The sequence below is a fragment of the Lytechinus variegatus genome, chromosome 14 (assembly GCF_018143015.1).
Source record: "Lytechinus variegatus isolate NC3 chromosome 14, Lvar_3.0, whole genome shotgun sequence".
Taxonomy (NCBI): Eukaryota; Metazoa; Echinodermata; class Echinoidea; order Temnopleuroida; family Toxopneustidae; genus Lytechinus; species Lytechinus variegatus.
Window position 1 is genome coordinate 2,554,059 of NC_054753.1, and position 19,177 is coordinate 2,573,235.

The 19,177-nt window shown below is 36.3% G+C and overlaps 1 protein-coding gene across 1 annotated transcript in view; it reads left to right on the forward strand.

Annotated features, from left to right (window-relative positions):
- LOC121427527 (calmodulin-binding transcription activator 1-like) overlaps nt 1–19,177 on the forward strand; it is an 81,251-nt gene that overhangs the window by 43,369 nt on the left and 18,705 nt on the right. Inside the window, exons 4-9 of the mRNA XM_041623970.1 lie at nt 1,366–1,501; nt 3,609–3,680; nt 13,756–13,915; nt 14,710–14,753; nt 16,444–16,582; nt 16,809–19,072. Coding sequence (XP_041479904.1) covers nt 1,366–1,501; nt 3,609–3,680; nt 13,756–13,915; nt 14,710–14,753; nt 16,444–16,582; nt 16,809–19,072 — 2,815 coding nt within the window. The remainder of the gene's footprint in view (nt 1–1,365; nt 1,502–3,608; nt 3,681–13,755; nt 13,916–14,709; nt 14,754–16,443; nt 16,583–16,808; nt 19,073–19,177) is intronic.

Here is a 19,177-nt window from a genome sequence, read left to right on the forward strand (position 1 = left end):
ACCTGGGACTAGTTACCTGAATATTTTCAAGAGGTGCAATATTTCCCAGCATTTCCAACTATTTCCCATTCTCCTAAAAAATATTGAGGTGGGATTTCCAGTACTGTATTTACTTGTATTTTCCAGTATTTCCCACTCCAGCCATATTAACTAAAAGGTCCGTATTCTGATTTCGGGTTTAACTTAACCCTATATAGCCCGGGGGGGGGGCCTAAAAGCCCCCCCTCGACATTTTTCGCGATAATTTCTAAATGCAAAAAATAATACGTTGAAATTTCATGACTTTTTCTTTCACATCTCCCGCACATTTTGAGACCCTGTTTGCGAAAATCGGGGGTACAGCACAGATATAGCACATATTCTTGACCAATGTCACCGAAAATGGCAATTTCCATCGACTTTTGTGTGTACAATGTATGGGTTTTACAAGAAGTGTTGTCAGATGAATGTTTTTTTTCTGTTTTTCCTCACATAACTTTCTTTTGGGCTATCACCAACTATTCTAGATTTAAAAAAACAATAAAAAATAGAGATTTCAAAACAAAGAAATACATAATAAATAAAAAAAAAGAAATACATAAGAATTTGGAAACACGGAAGGAAACAAGAATATTATCCAACAAAATAGCCTAAAAGCCTAAAAATTAGCATATGCGCATAATTAATTTCTATTATAATCTAATAATTATACAATTTCAATACAGTTGAGTGAGCTGTCTTTTAGATTACATGACTGGCTACTAACATGCTTGATTCCATTGATTTTTCTCAAAAAATGGGGGGAAAACTACAAAAAATGAAAATTCCTTGAAAATTTTTTAATATTTGCCTAATTAATTAGATAAATAAAAAATGATAATAAATATCACAAATTTGACAACGCATTCTTGTAAAATACATAATGAGACACCCACACACCAAATTTGGTGGCAATCGGTCGATAAACGGCCGAGATCTTAGGAGAGGGCCTATTAGGCCCCCCCCCCAGGTCTATGCAATTTCAAAATAGCCCGGACTATATAGGGTTAAACTCAGGTTAAAAGTTGTGGTTTAAGTATGGACAGCCAATTGTTACATAATTACTTACAATAGAGATATCATACTTCAGCTCATTAGGCTCTCAAATCATTCACAATTGTGTAGGAAGTGTAATTAGATGATCGTCTTCACCTTCGATGAATCAGGAAAGAGCCCAGTCAGTGAACATAAGAAACATACAACTTAATAAAGATTTGGACACTTGTGGCTTACCATAATGTTAGCACAACTTCAAACCTGAGTTTAAGTTAAACCCGACTTCGGAATACGGGCCAAGGATTTGATCATGAAAACAATAAAAGACTTGCTTTATATTTTTTCTTACAGGGCGGAGAGTGGGAGTTTGTTCCTGTACAATCGGAAGAAGGTCAAGTACAGGAACGATGGATACCTATGGAAGAAAAGAAAAGATTGCAAGACAACAAGGGAGGATCACATGAAACTCAAAATCAAGGGAGTGGATGTAAGTCCTTTCGCATACATTCGTAATTCCGAAGCTTCGTTATTCCGAAGGTTCGGATATTCTGAAGGTTCGTAAATCCGAAAATAAATGAGGTTCATAATTCCAAAGGTTTGTTAGTCCGAAAACAAAGTGAGGTTGGTAATTCCGAAGGTTTGTTCATCCGAAAACGAAATGAGGTTCGTAATTCCGAAGGTTCGTTAGTCCAAAAGCGTAATGATTAACGAACCTTAATTTGTTTTCGGACTAACGAACCTTCGGAACAATGAACCTTATTTTGTTTTCGGATTAACGAACCTGCGGAGCAACAAACCTTATTTCCTTTACGGACTACCGAACCTTCGGAACATCCAACCTTATTTCGTTTTCAGATTATCGAACCTTCGGAATAACGAACCTTCGTAATAAAGAACCTACGGAATTACGAACCTTCAGAATTACGAAGTGTAACCAGTCCTTCTGTATCTCAACCATTTCATGTACCTTTTTGAAGATTTTCAAGATTGGATTCAACTAGAAAATCACAAACTTAAAATACAATGATAAGTTAAAAAAAAAATCAGTTGTCAGAATGGAAGGACAGAAAGCATTTTAAACTGAATATTAAGCATATCAAAGAAGTCATTATACAGTGCGTATCAAAAAAAAGTTTACACTTTGAAAAAATCCTGTAAAATTATACATTTGTAATATCCTGAAGATTTTTCCACATTTTAACATTGGTACAGATCCATTTGAGCAAATGACGATTTTACTATCAAAAAATATTTCCGCTTGAGTGAGCTCCAATTACTTTTGTAAAGTTAGTGAAAAATGATTTGCGCAGAACTTTAAAAAATAGCTATGCGAATAAAAGTAAACCTTTATCACGAAGAACACACAGAATTTAGCTAGTAAAGTTGATTTGAAGATATCTTTGACCTCTTTTAACTTGTTTCCTTGCCCAATACACTTCAAAGAGTGCATTGCGCCCCGCCCCACTCCCCCTCACACCAAGGCCATCAAGACAATATTTGATTTACACTGAGCTGTGATTTACATAAAATGAATAAGGCCTGATTTTCATTTTGTTAATCATTGTCAAGCTTGGGAAAAGTGTGGAGAAACAAGTATTAAATGAAAAATTAAATGTCAACCCACTTTAAATAATAAAAACTTAGTGAAAAATTGCTGGAGATGTCTGATGTAAAGTATTGTTCAGATTCAGTTATATCCTCAGATCCAGCTGGCACAAAAAGGTGCTTACTAAGTGTTGAAATTTCAATTTGGGTGGCAAATTTGTTTTAAAATGTTTGAATGTATCTGTTTTATCTTTATTGACTACAAGTGCAAGGGAAATGTAGGAAACATGTATCGCAGGGTAAGTTTGATTTCGCCCTTTACCCTTGACACTGCGTGAAAACGAGCATTTCTGCGCAAACAGATTTCTGCGAGCTTCACAAAAATGGACAGTGCTAACTCAAGTGTAACATTCTGTCAAACTTTTACTTTCATTGGATAGATGAGACCCAAACCTAACATTATATGTGAAAAAATTACCCATAAGTTGTATATTTTTAATTCCCAGAGCTTTTTCAAAGTGTAAACTTTTTTTGATACGCACTGTAGAAGTACACAAGGCAATTAAATATTTTACATGAACCTCTACTTTTGAATTGAAATCTATTAATACCGGTACAGTTTTGAATATGTTACATTGTATCTTTTGATAGAATACAATCTACTCTTCATGTATATGAACTCTATTCTATAAGTTTTGTTGATGAAAAATACCACCTCACTAAATACCATCCCTGTTCTACATGTATAAACAGAATAAAGATGTGTACATTTCTAAGAGAATGAAAGAAAAAAAACGAGTGACAGCTCTCTTGTTTAATCATCTGTTTGATACATGTATGTGCTGTGCACTATAAAGTGTAGGGCAGAAATGGTGCATTCCAAATAACTCCACGTCCAACCTCTGCGCACAAATCATCACCTACTCCTCAAAATTAGAGCGTAGATCTGCAGTAGCCTACCCCCCCCCCCACAGTTGTTTACTTTATTTGCTATTGATTTTTTTCTTCCTTCTTGTCTCTTCTTTCGATGTTCCAAATCCTCCTTGCAGTGTCTCTATGGAAACTACGTTCACTCGGCCATCATCCCGACATTTCACAGGAGATGCTACTGGCTTCTACAGGTAAGGCTGATGTATGCACAGTCCTATCAATTGCTCTCACATCGGACGTGTGGTTTATTTATTTGTGATCACTGGTCTGTGTTTCAATATTTACTATTGGTGGGTCATTTTTATTTTTATAGACCGAGTGCCCTGATAAAAGGAAATTAAAAATTCGAACCTGGTTTGTCTGAATATTCTAGATTTCATTGTTAAACATGTTAACATACATGCAATATTTTGACAAGTCATTGTGGTTATTATACCCTGATAAAAATGAATCAAAAATTTGAAACTGGTTTGTCTGAATATTCTAGATCTCATTATTAAACATGTTAACATAATGTAATATGTAGTATTGACAAGTCATTGTGGTTATTTTCTTAAACTGGGTGCCCTGATAGAAATAAATATAAAATTTGAAACTGGTTTGTCTGAATATTTTCTAGATTTCATTATTTTTACATGTAATATTCAATTTTAAACCTTGATATGTTTATTTGTATTGTGGCATTACTGTTACTTTTTTTGTAAAATGGGTGCACAGATGAGAAAGTAATGAAAAATATAGAAACTGGATTAGCTAGATCTGAAGTGCATTATTTATATCAAAACCGTCTCATGGTATTAGATCTCAAACCAAAAATTAATTACAACGATTAAATGATCGGAAGACAATTTTCACACAGGATTTCTCACTTTTCTTGCTTGAATTTATATTGTCCTGGGATTGGTTTCATAAAACTTGTTATAGCAACAATATAACAAGTTACAAGCTACAGATACCTTCAATCTGATTGGCCAAATTCACAAAGGTGGTTTTGAAAACCCACGGTTGAGTCCATGGTTTATGCAGATTTCCTGTACAAATTACGCTTAATTTAGCGCGTATCGGGTGCGTGTATATTTGTCACAGTACGCCGAATTGACGCCTGTTACAATGGTTAAATACGCTATTTTATTCATGAGTCTAGTGTTTGAAGAGTGGACTCGTGAATAAAAATAGTGGAATCATGAATGAAATAGCGTATCTAACCATGGTAACAGGCGTCAATTTGGAGCACTGTGACAAGTCAAAGCGCGCATCAGCATTGGAATGTTTTATATACATGCCCGATACGCGCTTAATTAAGCGTAATTTACGCAGGAAATCTGCATAAACCATGGACTCAACCGTGGGTTTTCAAAACCACCTTTGTGAATTTGGGCCATAAAGTCTGATCAGTACAGGCCACATTTCTTTTGAATGGATGACTTCATATCTAATGAAGATCGAGGGCCCAGTATACACAAAGCATAGCAGTCATTGTAGAAGTATATCATTATGATTGATTACATTGACTACAATGTACAATCAATCGTATAAATCAAGCGTACGATCAGTTGCTAACCTTTGGTTATGGGGCCCAGACATTGCAATTTTTTATTTTGGGGATTCCAATGTTTTTAAAGTCCATACCCATTCTACATTTAGGTGCATTATACAAATTCATCATTGCGCAAACACTCTGAGACTATTAAAATGACGCATTCAAATTTCTCTTATGGCGGGGTTATGGCGAGTCCTTTTAACATTTTAACATCAGCATTCTCTACATAACTAGGTCACCCGTGGTTTTAATAAAAAATGAATAAAATGGCTGTTTTCGAAGTAGGGGAAATGTGACTACAACAGTGGTTCCTTCCATTATATATGTATATTAAGTCACATGATCAGAACTTTGACACCCAAAAAACCTTCAAGAACTTGTCCATGCCTCTTAATATTCCAAATGATTTTGATATTTTTAATAGTTTATACGTTCACACCTCTCTGAACTACAAGTCAGCAACAATAATACCATTCCTATCTTAATTGTAAAAGTCTCTTGCCTTTAATATACATAAGAGTTCTAGTGAACTGCTTTTGCACACCTTAAATCCCTCTGACCATTTGAGAACCTTCCATGGCCCTGCAAAAGTTGACAATCATCTACGCTGTACTATCAAACCTGTTGGTATTGTTTCTCCAAGATATTGTGTTTTGCTTTTACACCTGCAAAATAATAATAATATAATAGGCATTTATATAGCGCCATCTATCTAGAAATATTCTATTCCGAGGCGCGTTGTTATTATTATTACCCCGGCTTTAGCTTGAGCTGCCTTTCAGCGCTCATGCATTCAAGGAGTTAATCCTGCTGGGTACCCAATCACCTCACCTGGGTCAAGTGCAGCACAATGTGGATAAATTTCTTGCTAAAGGAAATTACGCCATATCTGTCATTTTATGATTTCCGTTGGATTCCCGATCAGAAAACAGAATGATTTTCCTGATATCGCATTGTGACTTGCTCCACATTTTGTAAAGCTGCTATTTTTTTACACATTACTGTACAGAACTTACATGAAGGTGAAACTTTTCTCATATTCCTTTATATGCTAATCAAATATGTCAAGCAAATGTGAAGAATCTTTGATGAGAAAGGCATTAGCCAATCAACAGACGCTTCTACTCAGACAGGGGAACCACACTGTTGCTCAGAAGAAAACAAAGGCTAGCCGCTCAGACTAATAAATCATCGCTGTCAAGTCGAGCCCATTAAACATGACCTTTGCACAAAACCCCAACAGTCCAGCATCCAGGCATTTCAGCACTGAAGCCCGCCATGGGGTTAATGCTTTGACGATAGTAAACCTCTTAGCACTGGGGATTAATAGTTTAAGTGCTGAATTATTCACAGAAAGAGTCTGTTATACATTAAAAAGCATTGTGATACTCGAGCAATAATAAGACCTCAAAAGTTTAGTGTCACTTCAATTCTAATTAGCTACCGCTCCAGGTGTTAAAGCTTGGTGATACCATAGCACCAACACAGCAAAAACTGTGGTTTTAACCGGTGTACATAAAGGACCATACCAGTTATTTTACACCAATGTTAAATTGGTGGTGTTAGATTTACACCTATAGGTGTTATTACAACACATTTGGTTGTTACATTTACACTCTTTGGTGTTATGTTCAATCTTTAGGGTGTAATTTTACCACCTCAGGGTGTGGTCCTCTATTAACACCAATCAGTGTCAGTTTTAACACCACAGTTTTTACAGTGAAGGAATAACAGTTTTAGTGCTGAAGTTTAGATCGAAAGTGTGTGTTCATGTAAAAGCATTTTGATATTTTTTAAAGTAATATTTAAACCCAGTTCAGCATGGACATTTTCAATTCTTTAGCCTACTGTCCAGGGTTTAATGCTTGGGCAATGGTAAACCTCTTAGCACCGAGGATTAACAGTTGTTCCCCAATAGAATCTGTTCAAAGCATGATGATACTGTTCAAAGCAATAATATTCCTCTACAGTTCAGCATTGCATGTCAGCTCTGTACATGTAGCTAGCCCTCCTGGGGTTAATGTTTTAAGAGCAATATTCTACCCCTTAGCATCGAGGATTAACTGTTTCAGCGCTGAATTTTCAGTCGTATATCAACAGATATGTAAATGCATAATGATACTCATCGAAGGAATTATTCAGGGTCTCAAAAATCATTCATTCCTGCATGTTCGAGTAAGGATGAAAAATGTATGAAAAGGCGTTTTGTCTTGATTAGTTGCGTTAAGTGCATTAGCTGAATGGCATTCATAAGAGCAGTGGGTGTATTAACCACTTAAAGCATATCTGCCTAATAACAGGCAAGTTACCTTGAGTTCTGCGCATACATTTATGCTTTTAAGAAAATAACCCGTTATTACCATTTCTTCCTTATCGGGAGATGTAAAAGGGCATTGATTATGTCCAGTGTTTGAAGCTAATGTCCTTATCTGCACTCGCTGATGATTATGATGATTACAAATAGACGGCATTGGAGAGGATTTTGTTGAATTCCATATGCCAGGGATATTAAGCACTATGCATATAAATGTAGCAACTTTGCTAGCTGAAAAAAAAAACTGTATTGCGTGCATGAGCTGTTTGGATCTCAACTTTGGTATTTCAAGGTAGAATGAAATCGCCATTTTGAAATTCTGTATGGAATTTCAACCTGTATGAAAATGACAGTTAATGAAGGATACATTTCATCTGCCTGGGGGAGGGGGCTATCAGTTTTCTTCTTTTTCGTGATTTTGATAGAATGATGTAAAATATGAAATAATGATACTACAGACATTTAGGTCCAATTTTACAGTGCAGGTATTTAAAAAAAACTACACTCCTTTAAATCTGTATGTTTTCACAACTGTGGAGTGGATTTTTAGTTTTGTGATGCATGTATGAATGGATAGAGTACATCGCTTCCCTTGTATAGTACATTATTTTATTGGGTGTTATCCGATGTCTCCTCTTCTTCTCCCACGACCAGATCATCCCTTGTTTAAGTTGTGACTTGTCCCTTTTGTCGTGTTACCCCTCTTGTTTAGGCAAACAGCTTGATGTGTGTTTGGGTTATCAAAACTTAAGTGACTCTATGGGTCCATGCAATTTCGGTTACAAAGAGGGGGACGGGGGGCCAGCTCTCTGCCTTGGGGTAAGCTTGGGCTAAACGTGGGCTCAACTGGGATTTGAACTCACAACCTTGCGATTATGAGTCCAATGCTCTAACTACTGGACCACACGACGTTTGTCCTTGGTTGAGGACAGCCAACCAATGACAAAGAGTTAACAATTCATACAAAAGCTCTGGCTTTTTGGGGGTATTTCTCAAATGAAATACATGCATACTCTCAAACAATATACTTCATTACTTATTGTTGAGCCCTTGCCTGAAAAACTTAAGGGGAAGTTCACCCTGTGACCCTGAAGAAAACTTTGTTGTAAAAATAGTAAAAAATATTGGTGAAGGTTTGAGGAAAATCCGTTAGAGAGTAAGAAAGTTATTAGAGTTCAAAGTTTTGGATTTGTGACGTCATAAATGAGCAGCTGCCCCATGTGTTATGTAATATAAAATGCATGAATTTCAAATTTTGTATGGTTCCTGATTACTTAATTTTGTTTTCTATTCATGATCGGGTGTGAAATGATTTGTCTTTACAAAAGGTACAGTGAAAACCATTTTCAATCTTCTGATAAAATGACATTGCATTGATTTTTTACCAATCGCTATGTAGGAATGCTGCTTGCATACGACATCACAAATCAAATAATTGAAAATCCTTGATTTTAATTTTTTAACTTTTTAATTAATTGATGAATTTTTCCCAAATCTTCAGCAATATTTTTTTATTACTTTTTCAGTTATTTTTACAATAAACTTTTTGTCAGGGTGAACTTCCCCTTTAATACTTTGCAATGAGCAGCAGCTCTACTGTTCATGTTGCACACTTTGACATTCCTCTCCGAGCTGACATTGATATTTTATTCCAAACTGCTGATATAAGTATGTTTTTTTTAATGGAAAGAATCCATTACTACTTTGCTGCATGATGCGCACATCATTCTACATGTACATACTGTAATTCTCCAACCATCATTAGCAATATGCTCATGTATGTAGGATCCACACAGAGACAGGAAGAAGCTTGAATTGGATTGAGATCTATTTTTTTCCTTTTTTCTGAATGAAAATTAATTTTATCTCATCATGCATCACTATCACTTCACACCGAATCGCACACTAGACCAAAGGATCATTAGACAAATGGCAGTCATGGGCGGAAATCTGTCCCCTAGGTAGGGGGGACCAGGGACCAGGCCATGGGCTGGAAAATTTGACCAGCAAAAAAGAAAAAAAAGCCAAATGTAAGGTAATTTTAACCCAAAAATAATTGGCAAGCAAAAAAAAAAAGGTTTTCACCCAATATGTAAGGTCATTTAGGCCTAAATGCATGTATTATTTCGATCGTGAATGATGTATTTTTTTTCTCCATTATAAAAGACAAAAAATAGTAGGGGACATTCCATATTGTGCCCCCCCCCCTACTATTTTGGGTAGGGAGTACACGACCCCCTGGGATTTCCGCCCATGATTGCAGTTCAACTTATTGGTATTGGATAAAATGTGCTTCCACTTACAAGTGAGCAATTCCAACAATTCTAACTCTTCTCCCAAGATCCTTCCCCTTGATTAAATCAATCCATCTCATTGATTTGTATAAAATATAGCATTATTCAAGTCATCTTGAACTATTTGTAGTCTTAGGAATTTTCACCATGATTTTTTTAATAATCTATAAAACCAAACTTGAATATTGTAGATTGGTTGATAAGCTGAAAGGTTTGCTAGTGCTTCTTTTTCTCTTTTGTATATTGAATAGGGAAGAAAATATTGAACAAACAAATCAGATCAAAATATTTCTGTGTATGAATGACGGCTGTTATGTCACTAATACAGGAAATAAACTTCAAAATTTAACAATAAAAAGGAAACAAGTTGTAGTCATCTCCATGTACATGTAGTCATATTAGTCACATAATTGTTTTAACAGACTCCAATATATTTTTTGGAACCATATTTAGATGAGAAGGTGAACAGGAAGTTGCCCATTGAGAAAATCACGTTTTCATTCTGAAAATTCTTCTGGTATTTCATTGTTCCTTGTTGCACAATACAAATGATTAAAGTTGTCCAACTACAACTACATGTTTTTAGCTACGTTATTGATAACTGACACAATACATTTTTTACCTGCATTATAATTGTAACCTAAACCTTGAGTGAGCTGATTTAGTGTAATGAAGGAATTAGCATTTGGAGCTCAGGTCATTTTATATCATGAAACAAATATTTGTGTTTAAATGTGCAGTGTGTACATGTACAATTGTGCTAAAAAGTTTAGTTGAACCCCATCACAAAATACACTCTTTCATGTCGAGTGTTGAATATACATGTAGATAACAACACTACAGTGTTCAATGAGCCCAGAGAAACAAACTTTATTGAATGTGATACTTTATCACCTGACTTCACAATCATAAATATCTAAAAAAAGACAGATCTTGAACACTTTAAAGGTCAAGTCCACCCCACTAAAATGTTGATTTCAATAGATAGAGAAAAATCAAACTAGCAAAATGCTGAAAATATCATCAATATTGGATGTAAAATAAGAAAGTTATGACATTTTAAAGGGGAAGTTCACCCTGACAAAAAGTTTATTGTAAAAATAGCAGAAAAGATAATAAAAAATATTGCCGAAGGTTTGAGAAAAAGTCATCAAATAATTAAAAAGTTATTAGAATTTTAATTATTTGATTTGTGACGTCATATGCGAGCAGCATTCCTACATAGCGAATGGTAAAAATTCAATGAAATGTCATTTTCTCAGAAAATTGAAAATGGTTTTCACTGTACCTTTTGTATATCAATATACAAATCATTTCACACCCGATCATGAATAGAAAACAAAATTATGTCATCAGGAACCATACAAAATTTGAAATTCATGCATTTTATATTACATAACACATGGGGCAGCTGCTCGTTTATGACGTCACAAATCCAAAACTTTGAACTCTAATAACTTTTTTACTCTTCAACGGATTTTCCTCAAAACTTCACCAATATTTTTTACTATTTTTTCTGCTATTTTTACAACAAAGTTTTCTTCAGGGTGAACTTCCCCTTAAAGTTTTGCTTATTTTTCACAAAACAGTGATATGCACAACTCAATGGGACAGCCGATGATGTCCATCACTCACTATTTCTTTTCTTTTTTTATTGTTTGAATTATACAATATTTCATATTTTCATAGATTTCACAATAAGGACCAACTTGACTGAATCATATAGTATTGAACAATGCTCATTCCACATGTTCAGGGAAGAATTAATCGTTGTTTCACTTGACAAAGAGGAGAAAAATAAGATATTCCCTATTTTATATAATAAAATACAAAAGAATTAGTGAGTGGATGACATCATCAGTCTCCTCATTTGCATACCCACCAGGATGTGCATATAACTGTTTTGTGAAATTAAGCAAAACATTAAAATGTCATAACTTTCTTATTTTACATCAGATTTTGAAGAAATATCCAGTGTTATGCTTGTTGGATTTTTCTCGTTTTTATTCAGATCAACTTTTTGTTGGGTTGGACTTGTCCTTTAAATACGTTCATTTTCTGGCGGGGTTCCCAAACCTTTGAGTACCACTATCCATACGTATAGTATGCAGTAGATGTAGATGGATTTGAAATCATTTACCGGTCTTCAATTGACCAATATCTTTTCAAATAGCAACCCTTCATGTACATGGGCATGTCCCATCAAGACTGCCGTTGGCTGTAAAAAAAAATGAAATATGTGATATGGGTTAATGGACCTAGATTGTTTGTTCATTATGGGTTCGGTCAAAATGGATGTTATCGCTCTGCTAGTGACTAATGGATTTTATGACTGCTGGCATTATCTGTCGAGGGCCTACAATGTATATTTGTCATTTCCATATTGTCCAATTATCACAGTTATTGAATGGAGTGTTGAGTATAAGTAAAGCGCTACCCCGTAAAATGCACAAAATCGCTTGGGGCAAAGACAAGTGCGATCCCCCCCTCCCCACCCCAATACATATTTACTTGTAGTTTATACCACGGTCACATTTGGTCTATGGCGGCCGTGTACTGCGAGTCGAAAACAGCAGTTTTATTCATTTTTACTAAAACCAACTATATGTAGCTGGTACAAACGTTAAAATGGCTGTTTTCTACTCACCGTAAGGCCACCGTAGAACAAATGTGACCAAGGTACTAGTAACCTACTGGGTATATTTGTCACTGTTATAAAGGTACCTAATATGAAGCTTCCTTGTAAAGTCGTGTTGCAGTAAAACATATTAATCTCAAGATACCTGTAAAAAAAGAAAATGATGATATTGGTTGCCTTGTAATATTTGCTGTTTTGGTCACTTGAAATTGAATGGCATTGTATATACATGTATTCTAGAGTGTAAATGTAGGATACGTGTAAACGATCTGTTTGCTTCTCATCTCCAGTAGGGGAGACCGGGGTTAGTTGGAACATGGGGTCAATTGAAACATTGTAATTTTCTTTAATGCCTGTAAAATAAATTTATGCAATACTGCCCTCAATTTATTGCAATAATGATTCAGCACTGTTGCATTATTAATAGTAATAAATTGAGGGCAGTATTGCATGAATTTATTTTACTGGCGTTAAAGAAAATTACAATGTTTCAACTTACCCCATGTTCCAACTACATGTACATGTAACCTCGGTCTCCCCTATATTTTTTTCAGTAGGATAGTAATTTCCATCCATACAGCTTCTACATACACATTCCTCTCTGCTTTATTTACCCCTTTTCCATTTTGGCAAGCCAAAGCAATATTTTGGCTGGTAAAAATTTAGATGTTCATTGCTAATAAAATATTTTGACCAGCCATGCCTCTGTAGCGGATGGTTTGGTCGGAACAAATTGTTACAAAACTTTTGCTAGACTAAAAATTACATTTAAAAAACTTGTTTCCGATAGATTTGGGCTGGCCAAAATCCTTGGCTAGATGGGAAAGTGATATTACCGTTACTCATACACATCACCATTGATGCACTTTGTAATGTCTGTTCTGCATTTGCTGCAAACCAACCTCAGCTAAAAATCATCTTAACAATTTGACCTCATGATAATAGATCCCATGATAATGACTGTCAATATGAAATAACGGTATTGAAGTCGATACTGCACAGCCAATTTATCATGTACTTTTTCCTTAAAGCTCAGCACGCAGGATATATTTGCAAATTTGCGACTTAAATGGTGCTTTTGAACCCACCTGATCTAAAAAAATACCGGGTATTTTGACTGTGAAAGTAATATTATTGTAATTTCTCCAAAAGGAATTCTGAAGATACATGTACTATGCTTTTCAAAATTATGAGAACATTGCATAGTATGTGTTTTCTATAAAGGTTTCAGGGAAATTTGCAGCGCTTAAGCGAATGATTTTACGCAGGATGCAAGTTTTGTTGTTCACCTTAAGGCTCATTTTACAGGAATTTTCTATGGTTTTAGGCTCTTGTGAAGAAAGAAAAAAAAGTAGGACTTTTTTTTACTTTGAAAAGGTACGCCGGTAGCAATTTACAGGTATTTTTTTGCAATGTGGTGGTTTTATTGTACCTCGTTCGTAAGTTCCTCGCACCATCTTACTTTTTTTGTCTCCTGCAGAACCCTGACATCATCCTGGTTCATTACCTGAACGTACCGGTCACCGAGGATCGTAAGCTGACCTTGGAGTCCTTGACCAATGGCTCTTTGATTGACTTGCCACAGCATGATGGTTCCAACTGGTCAACAGAAGACCTCATCAAGCAGATCACTCCAATGTGTAAGTACATGATTTTGAAAGGACCTTGCCATTGATCAATGCCATGAAGAGGGTGCCCTATAGTTTGGCCTCACTGCTCATTTCATTCTAATAATTCTTTGTGCCTTTTCTTATTTTTCTCCATTTACACTGTAATGAAGATCTGCCCTGTAGAAAAGTGGCTTTGACCTAAAAGTTTAAAATTCGTAGTCTGATGGGTGTTTCATAAAGCTGTTTGTGAACTAAGAGTGACTTTGAGAACGACTAGTGATCCTTTCTTACACAAAACCCTCGCCAATGAACATTTTTTGGTATATCATATTAAAGGAAGGTTCACCAGTTACTCTGAATGATTGAACAGCTTTCTCAAACACCTACCAGGTGGGTGTTTCATAATTTGTACTTTATGAGCTACTCTACAAATGACTAGTGATCCCATCTTGTGTTAAATTATACAAATTGTGGAGATTTTATTGGTGTTGATAGTGTAGAGAAGACTTATTAGTGACTCAAACTATTTTAATGAATTTGCTTGTAGTAAGAAATGTCAATCAACGCTCAGACATTTCTTTAATTAAGTTTTCTAGTTCTTTAGATAGAAATAAAGTCAACTGAAAACTACAAAATAGAATTTGAAATAGAATTGAAAAATGTGCAATTCAATGAGGAAATGAATACAAATAATCCAAAGAACTGTCGTTAGAAATAGAATTAATGTCAATGTAAAAGTAGAAAAGGGATTTTTTTTAAATATGTAATTCGATGAGGAAATGAAGACAAATAATCCATTAAATGTTGTTTCATTTTGCCGACAGTACATGGATACCAGATACAGCTCAACGGATCCCAAGAGCTAACAGTAAGTTTGTTGAGAAAATATTGACTCTTTGCATTTACTAGAAATTAGTTTCACTTTCATTTAAACTGTATATTCCCTCTGGGCATTGAATATGTACAGTTTAGCTGATGAAGAACAGAAACTTTATTACAATGTGGGTATTTAGGATATTTTTTTTAATTCATACATGCATATATATTCTTCAAATTGGCAACATCAATATTTGTGTGTCATTGCCGGATCTTCTTTCTGAGGTCTGCAAGAAAGAAAAGAGATTGAGGAAGAATATTTTTTTAATTTGTAGACATTCAACATTTTCCATTTTATGTTGAGAACAATGATTTTTCCATCATAATCGCATTGGCATTTTTAAAGAAATCTGTTATTATTTCCCTAAATTTTTTTTTCAAATCAAATATAAGATACTGCTGAAATGAGCACAGAGAGTAATAATAGAGCTTTATTGTATTTCTTCTCATAAAATTTGTATTATATTTTATGGCTCTACATCAAATGTCATTGAACCATATGACAAAATGTGCTCACTTTGTTTTAGATTGGTTTTGTAATGTATGCTCTGTGCATTATTTTGATTAAATGTGCAATTTAATGTTTCCTTTATAAGTTTATATGTTAATAAAGTCATGGTAAGCATTGAATGCTGGTAAAACCATCTTTGTCATCATTAGCAAAACTTCATGTGAATAAATTGACCTTGGTGAATGATAATATAGTCACTAGAAGTTTAAAATTGCCACTGCTAAAATTCCTATTAATAACAAAGGGCCAGCCTAGGCCAGATGCTACAAATTTTAGCAAAGTGATCATAAATTGATTTGTAGGATTGATAATGATGAATACAATCTTTAGTAAAAATCAGTCATAATTGTGATCAATTGCTTATAATCGCATAAAATAAATCCTATGACTACTCACTTTGTAGGAGTTTTGTGTTATGTGGGAGAGGAGTCGACTGTTTTTTGTTTTCTTCTCATATTGCCAGAGGGCATGACTGAATTTCCCATGATATCAATGAAAACGTAGGGTTATGATCAGTTGGGGTGTTATCTACACATGTACAAGTAGATCTCTTCAGCCCCCCCCCCACCAAAAAAACTTACATTAAAGGTATTGTTTAACTTTGTGAGCAGCTGATTTAAAAAATTCTCAAACCAAGATGAAACATGTGTACAAGTGCATGTATTAGAACTCATAAACCCTGAAAACAACCATTATTGAGAATGAAAAGCTAAAACTACAAGGCAAACCCTAATTTTGTAAATAGGCGTCTTATAGACACCTAAATAGTATACATTAGTGTACGGGATGAAATTAAGATGGTGTTTCCGGTCACTTTATGTTTCAATGTTTGAAGCACTAAATAATTAATTAATTTTGAACGCAATTTTTTCTTGGCTTCATTTTTGTGACATATCACAGACCCAAGTAACAATTGTGACCTTCTAGCTCAGATTTTTTTAAAGTCAAACCAATGTTAACCAATCACTTTAAGTCACCAAAAATAAATTGTTAGATTTTTATTCCTCTTGAAAAGGCACATTCTAAGCTTTAAAATGATATGTAACTTGCCAACATTTACAGCGACTAGCGACTTCTTATTGGTTTGGGGGTGGAAAGTCACACGTGTCTTCCATGTAATACAAGTACAGAGATTCATTCACCTTTGTCTATTTTTTCTCTTCTTTTCCAGCCCTCTGATTCTGCTGAAGTGATAGCCAAGTATCTCTTGCATGGGCACCGTCAGGATAACAACAGTGATTCTAGGAACTGTAGCTGTTTAGACTGTACAACGCTCAGGATCATGGCCCAAGTTCCACCCAGTCCTGCAGGTGAGTCATCCGTCAACCAATTTGACACAATGAGATGCCTTATTGATTAGCGGTTGTTCCAAGATTCTACCAATGGCCATTGAATGATTCCTCTCTATTTTTTTCAGATCATGGGACATATGTTCCTTTGAAAATTTACCTCTTATCATTTCAAGATCGAGTGTGCTATATGAATGCCTATTATTATTAATGTTATTATCATTGTTTCTCCTTTCTTATCTTATAGGTTCTTGTAGCAGCCAGTCTTCATCCATCGCATCCACCAGCCACGGGTCTATCCATTTTGTGGACAACACCACCAAGCCATGCAGCAACCACAATACGTTGTCCAACGCCGTATCAAACAAGGTGAAGATGGACGACAGTGGCAACATCAACTTGTTGATTGTGGTAGCGAACCAAAACAACGCTGGCAACAAGCTCCAGGTGAAGAGTGTTGCTCCTGTGGACTCTTCGCAGAATATATCTGAGGTCCTCAAAGGACTTGGCAGTGTGCAATGTGTGTCTGATGTCACAGCAAACAGTAGGGCTTCATCTGAGGTCAATGCCGAAGCAAGCAGAAATGAAATAAATGGACATCTTCACAATCAATCGTTTATGTCTTCAGCGATGACCCCTAACGGCTCGCAAGGAAGAGTCCCTTTTACGGCCCACCAATTACAGGCCTGTGATCCCCAATGCTCGGCTTTTCAAGAGAACCCCAATGTAGTGAACCAGATGCCTTCATTTATTCACCAAGGTAATGGACCACATATATGCCATCAACAAAAGCTCCAAGAGCAGCAGAGACATTCCACAGGACAACCTATCAGACAGCAGTCCTCAGAACAAGCTGGGACACAGGCTTCTCTGCCAGGACCCTCGCACCAAGGTCGAAGCATCCTTAGGTCTCCGCAGTTGATAGTGTCATCACCGCAATTGTTCCCGAGTCAGCAAGCGCATCAGGTGCCACAGCTCTTGTCAACTGGAAGTCAACAGTGCAATCCTTTCAATTTATCCAGAGATACAATGGAGTCAATAAGATTGGGGAACCAAGGTATTACAACTAGTACACCTCCAGCTACCGCTGTTCATTCTGTAAACTCAGTGCAGGAATCAGGTACATTCAAAGTGCCAGGAGTTAGGTTGCCAGCAGAAAATAGACATGTTGGTTCAGTAGGTACTCCTCAGTTGATTCTCCAGCAAGTGCCCTCAAATTCCTCACAAAAACCCCCTAATTTTATTCTCAAGGCCTCTGAGCCGAAAGCAGGCGAAACGCCAAAGTTCATTCTCAAACCTGCTGAAGGCACAGCCTCAATGACAGCACAAGGCTTAGCTTCCCCTCAGTTCATCCTAAAGGCTGTGAATTCTGGAGATGCTGGCAATCCCCAGATTGGCCGAGCCTCATCACAGACATCTAACACTTCAACAATCCTTGCAAATAGTGGCTCTCCAAACAATCTACTGCAACAGTCTGAATCAAACCCATCATTGCTTCAGATGGTAGCTGATGCAAACATTGTAGCTGCAGAGACAAGAACTTCTTTTTTGGAAGGAAGATCTGACTTTTCATCAAATTCAGAAAAGTCAAATTCCATTTGGGTAGGGCAGAATAGAGATAATCAGCATAACCAGACAATGCAAAAAATGGCTAACAGTCATAGTGGACAGCTAAAGATTACTGGGCAGGAATCACAGGAGTTGCGGGAATTGGTGAATGGAGACCCAAAGCTTAAGACTTTGGAGAATCGATTCAGAGACCACCGTAGTGACCTTGTCATGCTCCCAGAGAGAGTGCAGGAACACTATCTTCAAACACAGACAGATGCAAGAGCAAGTAAAGAACAAAGGAATCCTCAAGATAATAGTATATTTATATCCCAACAAAGCTCAGTCTCAAAAGCCCATCATCAGAAAATCCAAAGAAGTGAAAAGGACACTGCAGATCCCGCGCACATGCCTCAAGAAGGCACTCTTCCTCAGGATACAAGTCCTAGTCGGATAGACATCACTTACCAACACTCCGTAAACAGCAGCAATCTATACTGCCAGAATGAAAACTCTGAATTTCCCACCCTGTCTGAGTTCAATGCCATGGATCAGGATGGAAACTTTAGCCACAGTGACCAGAATTCAGTCCTTTCTGATCTTCTGTCTGCTAGTGGCTCTTTCCATAACTCCTTAGGGCCAACTGATCCTGGGCACGACTTCACTAAATCTGGTAGTGCAACATCAGATCTCGGTTCCCTCCCCAGTCCTTCCAACATCGAGCTGGACCTTGATACCTTTGAGCTCATGGAGAGCCCGCTTCCAGAACTTGGAGGTGCTCTTCTGACTTCATCCAGTCCCAATGCTAGTCTTGATGACTTCAACCATGGCACCAACCAAGAGCAGCCGGCACCCCTGCAGAACAATCATGATGGAAGGCAACAGGATTTAGCTGATGAAGACCATTCCGGAGAACACCTCTGTGAGATCACCGACTTCTCACCAGATTGGTCCTACACTGAGGTAAATTGTGATTAATTTTTCCAAAGTAAGATGGGCCATTTTGTGTTTCTAAGATGGGACATTCTGTTTTTCTAAGATGGGACATTCTGTTTTTCTTTTGATTTA